This window comes from Monodelphis domestica, chromosome 2 (assembly GCF_027887165.1).
Source record: "Monodelphis domestica isolate mMonDom1 chromosome 2, mMonDom1.pri, whole genome shotgun sequence".
In the NCBI taxonomy this organism is placed as follows: Eukaryota; Metazoa; Chordata; class Mammalia; order Didelphimorphia; family Didelphidae; genus Monodelphis; species Monodelphis domestica.
The window spans coordinates 363,566,666-363,587,058 of record NC_077228.1 but is presented as its reverse complement, the minus strand read 5'-3'; the positions used below and the strand labels follow the sequence as shown (position 1 = coordinate 363,587,058).

General features: G+C 32.5%; 1 protein-coding gene across 2 annotated transcripts in view; it reads right to left on the bottom strand.

The window, feature by feature from the left end:
* GRIK2 (glutamate ionotropic receptor kainate type subunit 2) overlaps positions 1 to 20,393 on the bottom strand; it is an 819,862-nt gene that overhangs the window by 527,562 nt on the left and 271,907 nt on the right. The window contains exons 3-4 of one of the 2 annotated variants that reach the window (XM_001367939.3): positions 14,698 to 14,865; positions 9,953 to 10,210 (exon numbers count right to left, since the gene is read on the bottom strand). In XM_001367939.3, the coding sequence (XP_001367976.1) occupies positions 9,953 to 10,210; positions 14,698 to 14,865 (426 nt within the window). Of the gene's footprint in view, positions 1 to 9,952; positions 10,230 to 14,697; positions 14,866 to 20,393 lie in introns of those variants that run through there. The other variant, XM_056818623.1, reaches the window with a different exon arrangement.

Here is a 20,393-nt window from a genome sequence, read left to right as displayed (position 1 = left end):
TTGCTATGAGCTCAGAGTTCTGTTACTTTAGCCAGATACAGGTCGTTAATAGGCTTATTTCTCTCATGAATAATAATAGGTTAGTAAATAATAATAGGTTATTATTTCTCTCATGAATAATAATAGGTTAGTGAACTTTTATAACTACCTAGAAAGCAAAGAAGCTGACATAAAATGATACATAAAATCATGGGTTTTAGGAGGTGAATAGGGGCCTCACTAACTGAAGCTTTAATAGTTGATAAAAACACCCCTCAGGCACCATAGATTTGACAGCAAAAACATCATAAGAATGATGTAAGTTTTTTACATGTGGAAGAGAACTATTAATTTTCGATGATATAATTGTATTTTATGCCAATAAAAGTGAAGGAAGAAATACTTAAGTATACTTTAAGAATATAATTATATCACATAAACCACTTGCGACAAACATAATAATAAAACTCTGAAAAAAGCAAAATATTTGTTGGTAGTACCAAGCCTCTTTCAGTTAAAAAAAAAAACAGATAAAAAAGACAGAAGTTTTCATTGCTATATATAGTTTGACATAGAAATAATTTCACTTTGGAATAATGTCTTACTCCTATAGTTGCCTTATGAATGAACCATTAAGAGGACAAAAATATTTAAAAAATTAAAAAATCTAGTGTTTGCTGCCTAAAAACATATACACTTCAGTGGGTGGGGATTTCAACAGTGTGTGAACTCTCTTCATCTAAAAATATCACAATTACTTGTAAATTAATTTGACCATGTACTAAAAAGAAAAAGAATGAAAAACAAAAAACTTACATAGATGTACTTAAAAATACATCTAAATTATACTTTAAATGATTAATTTTACTATATGATGCTCATTTGATTTGAGCTTTAAGGGAAAATAATTTAAGGGGAAATATTTGGAAAAAATAAAGAAGTCATCTAGTTGATCTATGTAAATGAGCACATGAGCACATGTGTACACACACATGAGGCAGGTGGTTCTGAACAATTTTAGTCATTCCTGGAGAAAATTGTGTTCTCTTATTTCAGATATCTCCCAATTCCCTTGGGCAGATATTTCAATGTCTACTCAAGGAACACAAAGGGAAAAGTTGTTCGTTTTTTTACTAAATTCAAAATTCAAAACCATTCTTCAGCTCCCAAGTGATATTACTCATTTCTATACACTCCTCTAAGGTCACCATTAAGCATGGCATTTTCACCCACCCATATTTCTTTAAGTCTTTATACACAGAAGTCTATTTCAAAATAAGAGATTAATAAATTCTGTTTAGGATTAAGGAATCCAAACTAGCAATCTTCATGCAGTCTTGGTCTCTTGTAATTTGTTTGATAAATTTCAAGGTAAAGTATGATAATTTAAACCAAAGAATTTAAAGTTATATGTCCTCTCTTCCTGGAGCAAATATATATATATGAAGAAATACTACTACTATTTTTCATATGATGGCTATTTCATTAAAGAGAATTCTTTGAATGAATGTCCTCTAGCAAACGAGTAAAATAAAAACTTCTGTGAGGGAAGGGGGTGTATGAACTACCATTTTTAAGCAGGTGATCAAAGCTTGAGCTTCTCTGCTAATAGTTTTTGGCTTCAGCTGGAATCTTCAGCTGATGTAGTACTACTTACTGTTCCTCACAAAAGGAAAAGGGTAGGTTTTGCAATCCCTCCCTTGGCCTCTATACCTATAATCTTAAACTACAGCTTTTTTTTTTAGAAAGGCAAGACCCTCACACAGATCACTATCCTTGGGCTGAGGAAAACAAAAGCAAGAGGAAAAAAACTTTAGGATTATTTCTCTGTCTTAGGGAGAATCTGTCATTTCTTAAAGCTGGGGTTGCAATAAGGCATTTTCTATCCAAAGCATATTCCTAGCCTCAGGAGCCAAACCCTTTGGCAAATAGAACAACCAACCTACAAAGCAATGCCGTCAGGTACTAAATCTATTCTTTAATCTCAATTTATGCTTACCAAGAGTGAAGTCAGCTTGAAGCATCTAGCCAAGTTGACTTCAGATCAGAATGTCCTTTAACTCCCTTACTAAGGTCCAGTTTCTAATCTGTACACGCTAAGCATCCTTCCAGAAGAGGTTCTTAATTTTTTTTTTGGTCATGGCAATCAGGTGAAATCATTGCATCCTTTTTCAGAATGATATTTTTAAATACATAAAATGAAATACCTAGGATCTCTAAGAAGTGCTTGTAGAGATTAGGCCAGGTGCAACTGGAAACCTGGAGGGAAAGAGGTGTGCAGCTTGGAGACTTTTAATTAGATTGCTCTCATTTTTTCTCTCTCACTTTTATTAATAAAAAAATCATAATTTAATATATAGTCTCCAAGATTAATTCTAATCATTAATGAATATCAAGTCACATCTTGTATTTTATCATCTCAAAACAATATGCTGATGACATATATTGGTCAGTAACCTTTTCAACCACTGTCAGCATATTCATGTATTAGCATGCTCTGATAATATAAAGTCTCATACAATTTTTAAATGAGATTATTTCATTATGTGTAAGCATTAGATAAAAATAACAAAGTTACACAAACTATAGTAAATTGATTAACCTGAGAAAAATGAAAGCTGATGTCATTATTAATTTAATTTTTGATGCATTTGAGAACATATGTCTGTTATTTTGAATCCCATGTCTGGTTAGCTATCAGCAAGTCAGAGTCGTGCAATGCATGGTGAAACTAGATTTATAAGCACATGTGCTATTCTATTATTTCTTAATCTAACCTGATTTGATCTTTCAGTAAATAGGTAGTGCAGTCAATGGAACACTGGGCCTAAATTCAGGAAGACCTGAGTTCAAATACAAACCTCAGACATTTACTCCAGCCTCAGACATTTAGTAGGCTGGTTGTGTGACCCTTTGCAGGGTTTTTGTGGAGATCAAATAAGATATTTGTAAAACCACTTGGTATCTGGTACATAACAGGTAATATATACATGCTTATTCTAGTTCTCTTCCCTTTTTGATACTTGTTCCCTAGATGTATTCAGTCTCTAGTTTTGTAAGCTGGACCTTTATATATGCTTTATTATAAGCTAATATTTTAAATAATGTAACATTTTATTATTATTGATTTTAATAATAATAATAGCATTTACATAGAACTTGAAGATTTGCAAAGTGCCTTACAAATATTATTTTATTTTACCCTTACAATTATGGACGAGAGAGGGAGCAGGTACTATTATTATCTCCACTGTGCAGATGAGGTAAATGAGACAGAGGTCCATGGTTAGATATTATTAAATTTCTGAAGTTATATTTGAACTCATGTCTTCCTGACTCCAGGTCCAGTTCTCTATCCATTCTAAAATGCCTCTAAACTGTGTTTTAAAACACAAATTAACCTATATGTACATTAATAAAGGTCCTAACATATAATTAGTACACCTGAAATAATATCATGGCCAATTTCCAAAATTTGCTTAATTTGTTCAAGAAACTATATTCAGGCATTACTGCATCAGTGATACTGAAACCTTCTTGGAACACTAATATACCAAACTATGTAATCAACTATCTCCAAATAATTAGGTTTAGCACATAATTGCTAATTGTATTTGCACTTGTTATTACTGAACATAGTACTTGAAACACTGTACTTAGAAAGTATAACATATAATCATCCTGGATCCAATTTTCCCCCACCCCCTGAAATAAGATCAAAATTATCTGATTCTATATCTCATAATACTGAGAAATATTACTTTCCAAAAAGGTATTCTTGAGTGAATATCCTTTTTTTGAAAGCCATAATGTAGTCGTCCTTTTAAATACAAGCCTCTTAAAAAAGAAAATAAATGCTTAATATCATTTGGCATCAGATAGCAACTCAAATGAATCACTTAGTGATTTGTCTATATACAACCTTTCAAATTCATTTATACAAGTTAATGAAAAGAAATCTCCAGATGGCTATTTTGAAAGTAAAGATCATTTTTATTTTTTCTGTTTTTGCCCATCTCAAGCTATTAAATTTCATAATGTGAGATCACATGCTTGATATTTCCTTATTAGTTATTAATTCCATCTATCAATTTAGCTTTCTCCCTAAGAATTCTCCTCAGGTTTCTATAATTAAAATTAAAAATTCAGGCTATAGCATGAACCATAATACATGATGCAAATGTAGAAACACATTTTCCTAACAATTATAGATTTCTAAGATTAGAATGGGCTCCCTGCAAAGTTGGTAGGTTTCCCCTAACTATATGTTTTTAGATGAAATTTGTGACCATTTGTCAGGGACATTGAAGAGGGGATTGACATTCAATTATGAGTTGAATTGGGTAACCTGGAAGGCCCTTTCAATTTTGAGATTCTTTAAGTCTGTGATATCATTAAAAATGTCTCCGAACTATCACTATCTTTGTGCAATCTGCTTGATTGTCACTATTTTTATATAATTTGGAAAAATTATTTAGATGTATCTAATGCAGATAGTAAAATTACAAGCCAGTTCAAGAACTTTCCTCACAACTGAACCTAGTGATAAACTATCAGTCACATAATAAACCAGCTACCATCTCTGATTCATTCCCTGCTACTATGACAGCAATTCAGTGCAATGGCAGGAAAACATTAAGATCAAAGGATCTTAAATTTTGCCTCTTTTATCTACTTGATAAGTGTCTTTGAGCAAATCATTGAATTTCTCTGGAACTCAGTTTCCTCATTTGTACAGTGAGAAGATAGACTAAATGACCTGTAAGGTAAAAGTTCTAAATCTGTGGTCCTTTGATCCTTTCTGATCCATATCAACTTTGAACTCCTAAAAATGTCCACATTCCTCTCTGACTTGGCTTCGCTTTTCTGTTCTACTAAAGAAATCAGTATAAAAGAGATTTTAAAAGACTTAGTGCTATTTTACCTGGTATTTAAAGCACATTTCCCTCTTATTCCTTTTGCCAAATCATAGTGTAGGCTGTGACTACCTACAGTCAAAATAAAATGATGACATAGGGTCATTATTCTGGAGTGACTGAGAATGATTTTCCCTGAATTATCAAAATAATACCATTAGTATTTTGATTTATCTGTGGATAGCATGTCTAGATATTTGTTTCTTTCAACAATCCCTGATTTCATCAGTAGGAGGTATACCTTATACCAGTATAAATCACAGCCCTCCAGATCTTAGCATATTGTTTTCATGGGTTACAGAAATTTAAAAAAAAATTACTGGTTTTCAGTCTTCTGAAGATGTCTTTCTACACTGAACTAGCCTGAACTTCAAACAACAGAATCATGCTATATACCTACTCAAAACCTTCCTTTCATGTTTTGCACTTTGTAACCAACACTATTTAAAATTATTTTATAATGTATAATTTAATAATATTATAAAGCTTTTAAAAATAAATAAAACATATTAACCTTGAGTACCTAAATCATAAGAGGGTGCTGATCTAAAAACAAAGCTGAAGTTTGGTGATTTGCAAGCAAATGCTTACAACTCAATATTGAGACTGCTTGCAAGCTGACACATTTCCAAAATATTTTTATTTCAAATTTAAAATGTCTTATGCTGTTCAATGACTGATGTAAACATGATCTTACCACTAAAGCCAATTTTTTTCTTCTTTTTTGGATATCATTCAAAGATCTAACAGACTTTTATGATGTTTAAAAGCATTCATCCAAGACCACAGCAAATGCTAATGATCATAAAAAAGACCATATCCTATTCATTTTCATGACTTTTTAGCTCTAACATTATAACATATAATTGTATTACATCTATGTAGAGTGATATGATTTGTGTGGATAAGAGAAAAGCCTTATAAAAGGATAATTATCAAGTAGCAAACTGGACAAGTCAACAAGATGTATGAGAATGTAAATTGGGATGAGTAAAACACCTAATGATTTGCTTTGGAAAGGAGATAGTGAAAACACAAGTATAATGGATGACCAAAGTCTTAGCATATATATGTTTATGTACATACATGCATATAAATATACATACATATATGCTGTTAATCCCAGGATCATCATTAACCTCCCCTCCCATAGAGTTCTATTGTCTATTTCAATTCAAAGACCAACTGATAATCCATTTACTCATTTATTTTTATTAGAAGTGATAGAATGGATCAAAGAGACATAGATATAGACACAGAAGAGAACTTTTTTCCCTCTAAGATCTTGCAAGTGCCCAAATTTTACAGATGAGTAAAATGAGCCCCAAAGCTATCTGAATGCCATACATGGTGCACATTTCCAGACACTCAGCCTATACTCCAGCTAGAGGAAAGGAAAAAGGAAAAAAGAAAAAAGCAGAGGAGAAGGAAAGGGGAAAAGAGAAAACCTTATAGTAGAGACATTTAGACCTATTATTAAGTACCTCTGTATCCTTTCCTAGCCTCAAATACATATGTTAATACTTCAAGCACAGCTGACTACTTATAATTGGCCTCAAATTAAAATGGACCACTTAAATTAAGAGTGGGCAGTTGTTGATGTGATTAACCAAATGTATATTCCATTAGTTACAAGCAGGCAATTAGTTAATTACAAACAATGCTGAAAATCTGCACAATTAGATGCACAAAATTGCAGTCCTCTTGTAAACAGGGCACTAGCAAACTTTTTTCTTCTAAGAACAATTTCCAAGGAATAGTTACAATTTGTGATATTTATGATATTCTTCCAAGTTGACATTTTAAAAGATATTAAGTGATTAGACACTTTACATATGTTCACCCAACCCCAAAATGGCTATTAATTCTTTAACATAACACAATTTTAATGATACCTGAAAAAAATAAGCTTAAAGCAAAAGAAGTCTTTACTTTGCCAATGTCAACCATCTAACAATATCCCTATTTGTATTTATTCACCATAAATGTATTGCTTTAACCCAGAAACTACATATGAATTTGTGAAGCACCTGTAATTTTTTTAGGGTATGGAACTACTTTCTTCCACCCATGCACCATCTATGACTTAGTAAATCCTAGAGAATATCCCCCAAAATAAAAGTTAAGTAACTCATCCTGGGTCAGTTGTATCAGGGATGGGATGTCTACCCCTGCCACCGTTCCTTACTAACTATGTGACCTAGGGCACATTACTTAATTTTCTTAATCTGCAATTTCTTATTTTATAAAATGACCGATTTGGACTATAGATGACCTCTGATGTAATTCCATATCTAGATCTATGATATGAAACTTACCCAGGTCTTTCTGACTCCAACTCCAGTAACCTATCATGTTATGCCAAGATACCTATTAGACCATAAGTATAGAATGAAAATACTATCTTAAGTAAGACAGGAAAATTCATTATGCACCTAAAAGGGCAATATCAAAATAAACTAATTCATAGAATGCTCAGAAATAATTACGAATATGCTTCTTATCATTTCCTATTGACCAATTAATATAACTCTTCTTAAATTTTGCTCATCTTTTTTTAACACTATAAACTATATTAATTATGTCTTAGCTATTTTAGGAAATATATATATATATATATATATATATATACTCAACAATAGTATGAAGATACCCTTCCAGAAAGAGAATGTGTTATATTTCATCTTTGTATGCCTATTGTAAGATTAAAATTAATATCCAATAACTCCAACTATTATATTTTATAATATTCATTAATAATCACTTGAAATAAAAAAAATATAAGAACAAAAGTAAAAACCTGAGTAAAACAAGCTTTCCCAGTGCAGGTAAAGAGAGAGAGGGGCAGGGTCACAAAAAAAGCTTTTTCTCCAAAACGTAAGGACATAACATGAGAACAAAAGTGGGATGCTGGGAGAGAGAGTCCTGGGGTTCAGATTCTAATTATACAATATCATATTGTCTAGCACAAAGTAGGTATTTAATATACATTTGTTAGACTGAATTTAACATATTATTTGTTCACAAATTTATGTGATTTAGATTAAGACAGAATATACAATATGAAATTAGTATGTATGTGCATATTAAGGCCACATACAAAAATAAACCTACTTGTAAATGAGTTTTTCATCTGTAAATAGGCAGATAGAATCTTCCAGAGTGCAGAGAAAAGCTTAATTCATAGCATAAAGTAAGAATGCAACAATCTATATATAGTACTAAAATAAAATTTTTTGTGTGATTTTGAACAAATCACTTAACATCCCTGGACCTCAGTTTACTCTGCAAAATGAGAGTTACACCATCTGGACTCAAATATTCCTTCCAACTTTAAATCTGCCACCTTAAATGCACCTTCAAAGGGCCCATTTAGTCACTTACACTTTAAAAATGCCTTAAAAAAACAATGAATTTTAAAAAGAAACTTTTTAGAATCTATCTTAACCAGTAATTTTTATTTCTTTATTTTTTCACTCTATAAATATTTCTTAAGTTGCTACATTGTTTTAAAGTCTTAAATCAAACCACTTTCTCATGAGGAGAGCTCTCATACTAATTCTTTAGGTCAGGCATATTTGCAAACAAACCAGCTTCTATAGAGGCTATATAGGTTGAATAATGGATCTGAGTGTTACTATATTAAGATATTTCATAGGTTTCATTAGTAGTATAGTGTTGAAAGGGGAAAAGGAATCTCAAGGATCACTCTCTCTGATCTCCCATTTTAGAGTAGATTCTATGGTTATAATATGTCAAAATTCCTATTGTCATTAATATCCATTACTTTATGGGCAAATGAAAAAATGATCACAGAAATATTCCCAAGATACTGATAACCAGATGAGTATTTTAAGTATGTCGATTCAAAACTAACTTATTATTATTCAATCTCCTATTCACATGTTTCAATAACTTTGAATGATTGAGGCTGAATTTTTCATTGTTAACTACCTGTGGCTCAAAACAGCCTCCCGAGTCAAATATAAAACAATAGATTGAATATTGCAACAAAAAGGCAGAGACTAAATTATTCAACATATGTTCAGAGAAAATTCATTAGAGTCCTCAGTTTACAATATAATGCAGATTACCATTTGGTAAATTGCCTCTTATAGCACCTTAAAATGATGTCAATAAGAAGTGAGCATTTTACATAGACATTTAAACAAAATGTGTTATTCTTTTTCCTTCATGTAATTTGCATATGAAGAGCTTTTCCAGCTGTTAAAGATATGCCAGAGTAAGAATGTGGTTGGATGGGTCCACTGATAGACAGTCATAAGCTATTTTGCTTTGGAAACCTTCTCTTAATCTAAATAAATACATCTCAGAGATAAATATGGACAGCAAAGTTTTCACAATATGCATTATAGAATGTCAGAGTAAGAAGGCACCTCAGAGACTATTTACTACATCCTGAACTTGAACAAGAATCTTTACTTCAATACATCTAAGTAGTTATCCAGTCTTTGCTTGAAGATCTCATTCCAAAGTATACCATTCCACTTATAATAACTCTTTGTATAAGGTTATTATTTCCTTAAATAAAATTTATGTCTACCTCTTTTCAATATCCACTCATAGCTCCTAGTTTTTTCCTTATCCTCCCTTAATAAGCAAAGCATTCCTTCAAACAATACTTATATGGCATGGTCCTTAGTCCCTCAAGCATAATGGTCACATTCCTTTGGATGGTCTTACTTATCAATGTCCTATTTAAAATGTGTAATCCATAACTGGAAAAATTTGATAATTCACACATGGTTTTAAAAATGTCTTGGCCATCACCAAAACACAGATGCTATCATTTTATACATGCAAAATGTTGCTTTCAAAATCCCCTTTAAGCATAACACTGATTGTGTGACTCTGATTTGTATTATTAGATAACCATGACATTTCCTTGCTACTTTACCAAGTTTGTTGCTCATAGAGAGGGTTCCATTTTATTTGGTTCACCCAAAGGCCAATGCTACATATTATAAGCAATAAAAATTTTCATTTCAAAAATCCATAAATAAAAAGCAGATTCATAAAAAGCGATTTAAACTTACCAGTGCTGTCATCATATACAACTGTGACTGTTTTCCACTTGAAAAACTGCACCAGGTCCAAAATGGCACGGCTGAGTGAGGAGAAGTCAGGGTAGAGGCTAACATAGAAGGAATCTTTGTTGTCTGACACTTGGTGCTTCCAGCGAGTCTGTATGTGGGGAACCCCCAGGGCATTGCAGATGGATTGTACTGCATTGGCAGAGGAGCTATGCGAAGGCCCAAAGATGGCTGCTACCCCGAGAGACAGCTGATCACAGGCTGAAGAGGAGATAGAAGTCTGTCAATGATGAGAGGAGAGAAGCCAATGTGCCAGCAGATACAGCCTTATTCCCATGAAACAAAAGGCAAAATCCTGCAGCATTCTTCTCCTAATAATTCTAAAATATCATTTTTTGAACTAATTTCACTTCTCATTTTTCCATTTTTAATGTTTTTTCTTGTACATGAGATTTACTACATTCAGAAACCTGCCACTGAATACTGTACAGGTCACTTTGAAAGAAGACAAGGGAAGAAATAAAGAATGAGCTTAACAATGCCCCAATACAGTAATAACCTGTAAATGATTTACATTTTACATAAATATTTAGTTTTCTGATATATATATATATATATATATATATACTCTCTACACTATTTATATGTAGACATATGGGTCTAAATAATGAACATATATTATATGTATGTCTTTCTTGGAATAGTCTTAATTTGAAAAAAATATATTCATTTTAGGCAATAAATTCAAAAGGAAAATGTCAAAAAGTAGCTGGTAAGGCTCCATACTCTCCCTCAGATACAAGAGAACACACACACACACACACACACACACACACACACACACACACACACAAACATATATATATATATATATATATATATAGCCTTAGCCATAAGACACAAAGTAAAGGTGAAGATTTGCCACTTCCTGTGATCCTGGACTATGCGCACTGTTTATCCAGATATGTTCGACCCAAGAGTGAATAACATTTTGCAGCACTATTAATCTTTAGCAAGAAAGCTCCAATTGCCCTGGATTTGGGGTAGATTTAATTTTACACATACTGATAGCAATTTGGGTTTGTTTGAAATGCTTAATTGAATTTAAATACTCACCAAAGGATAATGCAAAACCATGTAGAGGTAAATGGAGGGGAAAGACTAAGAAAAGGAATGAAGAAGACAACTCTCCAATGGAGAAAAAAAAAATTGAGGGCATGAGTTACTCAGTAAGCCTATAAACCTTCAGATCAGGTTCACTAAGAAAATTGTACAGGAAGATTTCAGGCTTCTTAAACTCATTCATTGTAAGCTCAGGAAGGAACAAAATTGATTCCTTTTTATTTATTTGTTTGTTTGTTTTTTATTTGCCTTTGGATCTTTAGAATCTAACATATTGCCTAGAACAGTGGACAATAAATGCTATTCAGTTAATAAATGTGGTTTGATTGACTGATTGATATAAATGAAAAACTTAAGCAGTCTGAAAACCTGCCTTTCAGTTACTCAAGTTAAAAATAAGTGGCCTTCATCAGATTCCCAACAAAATGGAAATCAAGAAAGGCTGAAAATTATCATAGCTGACAAGGAATTTGTATAAGAATATTTCAATAAAGAAAACAAACTTTCTGGTATCAAAGGTTCATTTAAGGAATGAAATCATTCATATTTCCTGTTAGAAATGTTTTATGGGAGGTGCAGCTGGGTGGTTCAGTGGATTGAGTGCTAGACCTAGATATAAGAGGTCCTGAGTTTAAATCTGACCTCAAGACACAAGGCTTTGTGACCCTGGGCAAGTCACTCCATTGCCTATCCCAACAACTCTTCTGCCTTGAAATCAATATGCACTATAGACTCTAAGGCAGAAGGTAAAGGTTTAAATTAAATAAATGCCATTTAGGGTAAAAAGATAAAATTAAAAACCTTGGTGCTACTTCTTATTTGTCTTTAAAATAAAATTGTTTTAATGAGTAAAAATATTTAGGGTAATATTTGAATTCTTTTACAAGCTCATTATAATCATCCATTAGTATTCATTCGCCATGCCACACTCAGTTCTTACATTATCTTTTTCTATGTTAATCTCCAATTCCCACATACCGTTAATCAGAAAAACTCAGTACAGATGAGGTCCAAAGGATGACATTTAATTCATGATATCTTCCCTCTCAAAGTCAGGATTGAGTTTTTATTCATGATCAGACTAAATTTATGTAAAAGTTAAGAGGCAGAAATGATTGCTAATGAATTTTGAATTCTTGAAAAAGGTTTTGAGGGACTTATTTTGAAAATCTGATGTTTTCACCACCTGATCTTCTGGTCTCCTTGAATATTTCCAGTATAGCTTTATTTTCTCTTTGATAATATTCTATCTAGCCTGTTTCCAGGTTGATATTTGAAGGAGAAATAATTTAATAGATCCATCAATATTTCATCAGTACTCACTCAGTATTCTTTAGTATTAATTGGTCTAAGCATGCTAACATTTACATCTACCTAATGGAAATAACCATGAACTATGTCAATAGTCAAATTCTGTAGCCTGCTTGTGTAAGTAAACTTGATATTGCAGCCACAGGGCCAAATTGACCATTTCATGGGAACCTTCGACCTCTGGTTACAGCCCTCCAAACCTTCCATCACACAAAAGTGGTTTAGAAACATGTAAAATGATTTCACATTCATAAAGAGATGAACTCTAAGGGCAAAGAGAATGTAAGCTACTAACAAAAGGACACATTTTCACCCTGAGAAACACGGACCCTTTAAATAGCTCCCATTAATGCTAATAAGCATTGTTTGAAGAGATTGTCTGGTCCACCATAAGAATATATAAATGGTAATGCATACTTCCATTGAAGGGAGTTATTGCAGCATCTCTGATTCTATGCCATCTAGCTTATGAAGGATCTTTAAAATAGGTACTTGAAAAAGGTAAAATCCATATAAAAATGATTTCAAACTAAGCAACATTACAATAGCACATTTCCTCCAGAAGTACATATTATTTTAGTATTTGTCAGTGGAAGGTAAAGTCTAACTACTTAATGAAAAAACGATATTGAAGCTCAGGTTCGTTGCTCAGTATTTTTGCAGTGCAGTAGAAATAATGTTGGGCCTACAGCCAGGAAGAACTAAGTTCTAATTTTCCTTCTGATACTTAGTTGTATGACAACTTTTCTGTGCCAGTTTTCCCATCTCTAAATTAAAGAATATAATATTTGTAATAGATCATCTACACCATATGCCTCATGGTGACCTATATTAGTGATGGCAAACCTTTTAGAGGGGTAAGTGATGTGGAGAATGTCCTCAGGCACCCATGGAGATGGGGAAGGGAGCAGCCGGAGCCTTTCTCCTTCTAGCTTCCTAGTAATGAATTCTGGTGAATTCTGCAGTTGGGTAAGGGTTTATGTGCCCACAGAGAGGGCTCTGAGCGCCCTCTCTGGCACACATGCCATAGGTTCACCACCATGGACCTATATCATTGGTCATGAGATTCAAATGATATAATATATGCAAAGCACTTGCAAACTTTGAAGACCTAGAAAAATATGCCATTCTTAAAATTAAATAGGCTAAAATGTGAACTCTTTCTAGTTCTTTTATGATTTATATTCAGAGAGTTACTAGACTATGATTTCAGTGGAATAAGGAATTTCAGGGTGAGGAAATTTTCTCTAATAAAACAAATTAACACCTTCAGCAGAATAACACACTTTCCAATACTGTCTTTAAGAACCCAAAGTTTCCATTATATCCTAATGTGGCTTTGGAGCAGGGATTTAGTGGAGCATTAAAATAATAGCTCACATTTTATATAGTACTTTGTTTTACAAAGCCTTTTTCTCACAGAAACCTTGTAAATAATGTAGGCACAAAACATTCTATACAGTTCCATAAAATGTATTTTATTCCTTGTATATTCTTAACTTTCACTGCACTGTTTTAATTAACTCACCTTAGTATATACTTCATATTAGTAGAAAGAAAAAAATCATTTTTTCCATTGGACACAAAAGATACACACCTGTAAGGTGTTTCTTTTTTTTTTTTAATGTTTCTCTCAAAGTTTCAAGGATATTATGGCATCTTTAGTTTTCTTAACTTTAGAAAATCACTTGGAACAAGAGATGCTTGATGGGAGAACAGATAAATTATGATCATAGTAGCAATGTAATTGCTTTTTGGAGAAAAAACCTGTAAAGCAAAGTCTCAAGAATATAATAGCTCACATTTATAAAGTGTTTGACAGTTTAAAAATAATCTACAAGCCTTTGAAAAGGTTGGCTAATATGCATAGTTTAGACTTTGGTATTTCAGAGATTTGGGATGGGGAAGAAAATTAAAGACAGAAACATTTCATTATCTATATCAGTAGTCAAAAGGTAAGTACTAACTTTAATTACAACAATGTTAACTTGTGTATTTCAATTGACTGTTTTGAGGAAGAGTTCAATGTATCAGGTTTAGTCACAGCTTTTGTTTCATTTGTCAGTAGTTTATATAGTCATAAGAAACACTCCTTTAAGCTTTAAATGGAGTTGGCTAAAAAGTTTATCGTTCTACATCACTTAGGTAGCCACTTTGAATGTGGCTGCTCTGTGTCACACAGAGGTCTTTAATAAAAATCAAAATAATCTATATTCCTAAGAAGTTACTCACAGACAATAATAAAGAAAACTAATTGCAATAGTTAGACTTTAGCTCCAGAAAAACCCAAAGGTTAAAAAAGTACACCAAGTTACCTTTCTTGGATGCTTCAAAGCTATCATAGAGGTTTATCTTTTGAGTGTCGTAGGTGAGGGTGGTATTAGGCAGTAAGGTTCTATTTCTGTTGATTGTGTTCACAGCAAATCTGAAGGCTAATTCCTCAGCTCCCATTGGGCCAGATTCCACATACTCAAAAATACCACCTGATAAGAAAAGAATGAGTAATCAACTTTTATAAGGCATAGAAAAAACATAGGTATTTTACTTTCCATTCTTTAAGTTATAGTACTGAATATTAGCATATTCCCCTAAAAATTTTAATATGATTTATAATTCTAGTCTTCATGATAAGCATATACTTCCAAAATTACCTGAATATTATGGGCCACTGAAAATGATTTTGTCAGAATGACTTAATTACTACTGTTATGATTATGATTGTGACATGTTTATATAACACTTTAAAGTTTTAAAACTATTTTACCCCTGACCAAATAAATGTATATATACAGATTTTGCTGAGTAAATAAAATTTGGCATGGAAGTGATTGATGTATAATTCAGACCAATGACAAAACAGGGTAAATCACAATTCCCTACTTGTATAAAACTATAATGAAATTCATAGTAAAATATAAAAAAGTCACAATAAAGTCTCCCAAAGAATTCAGGATTGATGTCATTTGGCATAATATACATATTCCTAGGGAATAAAAATTTCCAAAAATTCATTTCTTAGGAAATTTCTGACTTTTGTTTATAACAAAAGAAAAAGAAAACAATCATATTAATTTCAAAACCAAAAAATGCAGAAATTAGAGTGACAATGAGCCTTCAAAGTCTAACAGCTATTCCAATGCAATACTGAATGCCTAGGGCCTATTGTTTGTGCAACATATAACTGTGGAAGTTGATTTGAAGATTATTTTCATTAACTGACTTTACATTCCCTGTTAAAACTCATTTATATATTGGCAGTACTGTTTAATACAAAGGTCCATCCTTTGAAATGTCCCATGATAAATACTTTTTAGTAAGTCAGAATGACTATTACAATTTATTTCACATTATTAAATTCAATTCAATAAGTATTAAATTCTGAATGTATCTGAGATGCTATGCTAAGATCTGGGGCTATATATAATCTCTTGAAGAAGCTTAAAGTCTGGGGAAGAGAGGGAAGAGAATGTAGATAAGTGAATACAAAACTTCTCATCAATTCCCATGAATTAAATTACACTCTCTCTGCTGGTGATTCCCAGATTTATCCAGCCCTATCCTCTCTTCACCTCCAGTTTAGCATCTCCAACTATCTAGACATCCCAAACTTGTATCTCATGAACATCTTAAAATTAACTTTTTCAAAATAGATCTAATTATCTTTCCCTTCAAGCTGTCCCCTCTTCCTAACTTTCCTATTACTGTCAGGAGCATCACCATTCTCAGTCAGAGACTCAACTCAAAACCTAGGCATCATCCTCAGCTCTTCACTTTCTTACCCTGCCCCTAACTCCAATCACTTGCTAAGTTCTGTCATTTCTATCTTCAGAACATTCCTGCTAAATATTCCTTTCCCTCCTTTGAAACTGCTACCTATCTGATGCAGGACCTCATCTCCTTACACCAGGACTATTTCAGTAGACTACTGGTTAATCTTAATTCAATTTTTTCTCCATTATAATCCATCCTCCATTTTTAGCTGCTTAATTTAATCATAGACGTGACACCACTATACCCCCACCCAAATTTTATATATTCTTGTGGATCCCTGTTACCTCCAGAACCAAATATAAAATCAAATTTGATATTTAAAGCTCTTGATAACCTGGTCCCTTCCAGTCTTCGTACATTTTATTCTCCTACACATACTCTACAACCCAGTGATACTGACCTCATTGTCATTCCTTGTACAAGACACTCCATCTCTTCTTGATGGAAAGCATTTTCACTGGCTATCCCCCATCCCATAGAATTCTTATCCTCCTCATCTCTCTCTTCTGGCAATCTTGCTTCTAAAAACTGCAACTAAAAATTCCACCTTCAACAAGAAGCCTTTCACAATCCCACTTAATGCAGCAGTATGTGACCACCCCTTCCTTCCTTTCTCTTTCAGGCTTTCTTCCCTCCTGCTTTCCTTCCCTCTTTCCTTCCTTCTTTCTCACCTTCTTTTCTTCTTGTTCAGAGCTGTGAATGAACACACCCCTCACTGTACCCCTTGTCATTATCTTGGTCCTTTAAAGTGGTCTTTTAAGCAGTTGTTTATTCTATTTTCATTTGTGTGCTGGGTTAAATGACGATGCTGCTGCATGCTGCTGACCATGACACTTTACCAGGTTAAAAGTTTTGTTTCATTTTAAATTGTACATTTATAATTTTAGTATGAAAATATAGATGAAGATAAAATGTCTATGTGGAGCATAAATGTAGAGCTTAGAAATTTCCTGTTCTGCATTTATAATCAAGAGAGTATATATCTTCCTACTATCAATTAGCTCCAATTTATCATGTATATATCTTTTTTAAAAATAAACCCTTACCTTCTTAGAATCAATACTGTGTATTGGTTCTTTTTGTTTCTGCTTAAAGAAATCAGAATAACATTTTTACTTTGAGAATATTCTTTTCTTACCACTAACATTATATGAAAGGTACATGTCAGTACTTTAAATTTTTCTGGGTTATACATGTATTATCATGTAAAATATATTTCCATATTATTCATTTTTGTAAGTGAATAATCTTATAAAACCAAAATGCCACAACATATACCCAAGTAAACAAGTGATAAATAATATGTTTTCATCTACATTTCTACTCCAACAGTTCCTTCTCTGGAAGTGGATAGTATTCTTTTTCATAAGCCCCTCAGAATTGTTCTAGATCATTGAATTCCTCTTAGAAACAAAGACTATCATATTTGATCATTCCACAATAATTCAGTTACTGGGTATAATGTTCTCCTGGTTCTGCTCATTTCACTCTGCATCAGTTCATGTAAGTTTTTCCAGTTCTCTCTGAAATCATCCTTTTCATCATTCCTTATATGCCAATAGTATTCCATCAACATCATATACTGTAATTTGTTCTGCCATTCCCCAACTGAGAGGTATCCCTTTAGTTTCCAGTTCTTTGCCACCAAAAAGAGAGTAGTTATAAATATTTTTGTGCAATCAGGTCCTTTCCCATTTTTAAAAATCTCCTTGGGATATAGACCTAGTAATGGTATCACAGTATCAAAAAACATGTATTCGTTTATAGCCCTTTGGGCATAGTTCCAAATTGCCCTCCAATAAGTTCACAACTCCACCACAATGTATTAGTATCTCAATTTTGTCACATCCCCTCCAACATTTATCATTTTCCCTTATTGTCATATTGGCCAGTCTGATAGGCATAAAGTGGTACCTCAGAATTGCTTTAATTTGTATTTCTTTAATCAGGAGAGATTTTGAACATTTTTTCATATGATTATGAATAGCTTGGATTTCTTCATCTGAAAACGTCCTATTATCCTCTGACCATTTATTGATTAGAGATTGACTTGGATTCTTATAAATTTGACTTAGTTCTTTATATATTTGAGAAATGAGACCTTTATCAGAGAAATTTGTTATAAAAATTTTCCCCAGTTTCTTGTTTCCCTTCTAATCTTTGTTGCATTTTTTTTATTTAATATAAACAAAATTATTCATTTTACAACTTGTTCTGTTCTCTGTCTCTTTTTGGTCATAAGTTTTCCCTTCTCCACAGATCTGAAGGTAAACTATTCTATGTTCCCCTAATTTACTCATATCACTCTTTGTTTAAATCATATATTCATTTTGACCTTATCTTGGTATAGGACATGATATTGCTTTAAACCTAATTTTGCTATAGTTTTCCAATTTTTCCAGCAGTTTTTGTCAAATAGTGAATTCTTATTCCAAAAGTGGAAATCTTTGGCTATGTATTGGTTCTAAGGAAGAAGAGTGTTAAGGGTTAGGCAATGGGGGTAAAGTGTCTTGGCCAAAGTCATACAGTGAGGAAATGTACAAGAACAGATTTGAACCCAGGACCTTCTGTCTTAATACCTAGTTCTCAATCCACAGAGTCACCTAGATGTTCTCACCTAGTATTTTTTTTAAATTTTATTGCCTATTGCTTGTACAAGCTCCCAACCTTCCTTTCTTCTGATCCTGAGAAGGTCTCTCAGGGTAATTATAATCTAACTACTAGAGGACACTCCACAATAGTTGTGCAGGTACCATTAGGCAAATTCAAAAATCCCTCCACTTCAATATATACTCTTTGCCACAAACTATCTCCCAGCTTTGGCAGGTGCCTGAGTTCCAGAACCATGGAAATCAATTCTGCCATTGTTCCTGGAGGGGGTATGTCTACTTCACTCCAGGCCCATTCACTATCCCTGCAACCTTCAGAATCTGAGTCTAGGTCACCATTCTATTTGTTACTTCTTCCAAATAGAATGTAAGGTCTTCTTTATCAGAGGCTAGTCTATTCCCTCTTCTTTCATCTTATGTACAACAAAGAACTATGCTTGTCCTATAACACTTAAATTTTTAAAAATAATTTTCATATTTCTTGCATATAACATTAAAATGACAATAATAACATCAATGTTATTGGTGTATTTTTAGCAATTTCTCAAAACATGAGGTCAATGATATTGCAACCACCAGTCTAAATGAATATATTTCATATTGTAAAGTTACAGTAGAAAATCCCATTTCTACAAATAAGTGTTTCAGACTCTAGTGACAGTTATATAATTCAGAGAATTATTTAATCAAGGCTAGCCAAAATACATTTATTGGTATACTATGACAAAGCAAGTATATTAACCTTATTTCCTTTTATGATCTAAGCCAAACACATCATATTTGTCCATATAAGTTGGGGTCCATATCATAATATTGGGCTTCTATCATATCACCACCTTTAAAAGGCGAAAATTGCTTCCATAATCTGGTAAAATGATTAATAAGTCCTTTCTTCTACTTTATTTGCTGAGCAGATGTTTTTAATTGGGGAATATATCAAAGTATAATTTTATAAATGTATCTATAGCTCATTTTTCATAAATGAATATTCATTCATACTTTATGGATATGAGAACAAATCTGATGTTTCATTGCTTCCAAAAAATCTGTTTTTCAAATATATTCATTAAATATATATTTCAGGAGGAAGTTTTTATTAGAAAATATATTTGCTTCATCTTTATTATCACTAAAAAAATGCAATATATTTTGTCCCTTACACCTTTTGAAACATTAAGCCATGAGAAAGCCAGTCAGTAAGTCTTACAATAATATAAAGGTACCCTGTGCTCTGCACTTATATCCCCATAAATTTTACAAAGATAATTCCTTTTCAGTTCACTGTGTGGTTTTTCCATAAAGTTGACTACTGTACTCATAATTTGAAAAACTACATCTTCTTACTCATGTTTTGTTAAAAACAATTATTTAGTGAAACACAACATATACAAATTACATTAGGAATCATATTTTAATGGGTATTTTGTAGAACTGTATTCGGTTCTGACATGATTGAGCTCTATCCTATATTACAGTTTTCATTTAAAAATTCATCAATTATACTGAAAGTTTCTCTTGATATAGCAATGTCATTAATAGATTTTCAATATAAGAAATCTGTCCTAATGCCAATTTCTATAACATAGCCCATATATGTAATCAAATGATCTTTATGTCAGTTTCATCATCCA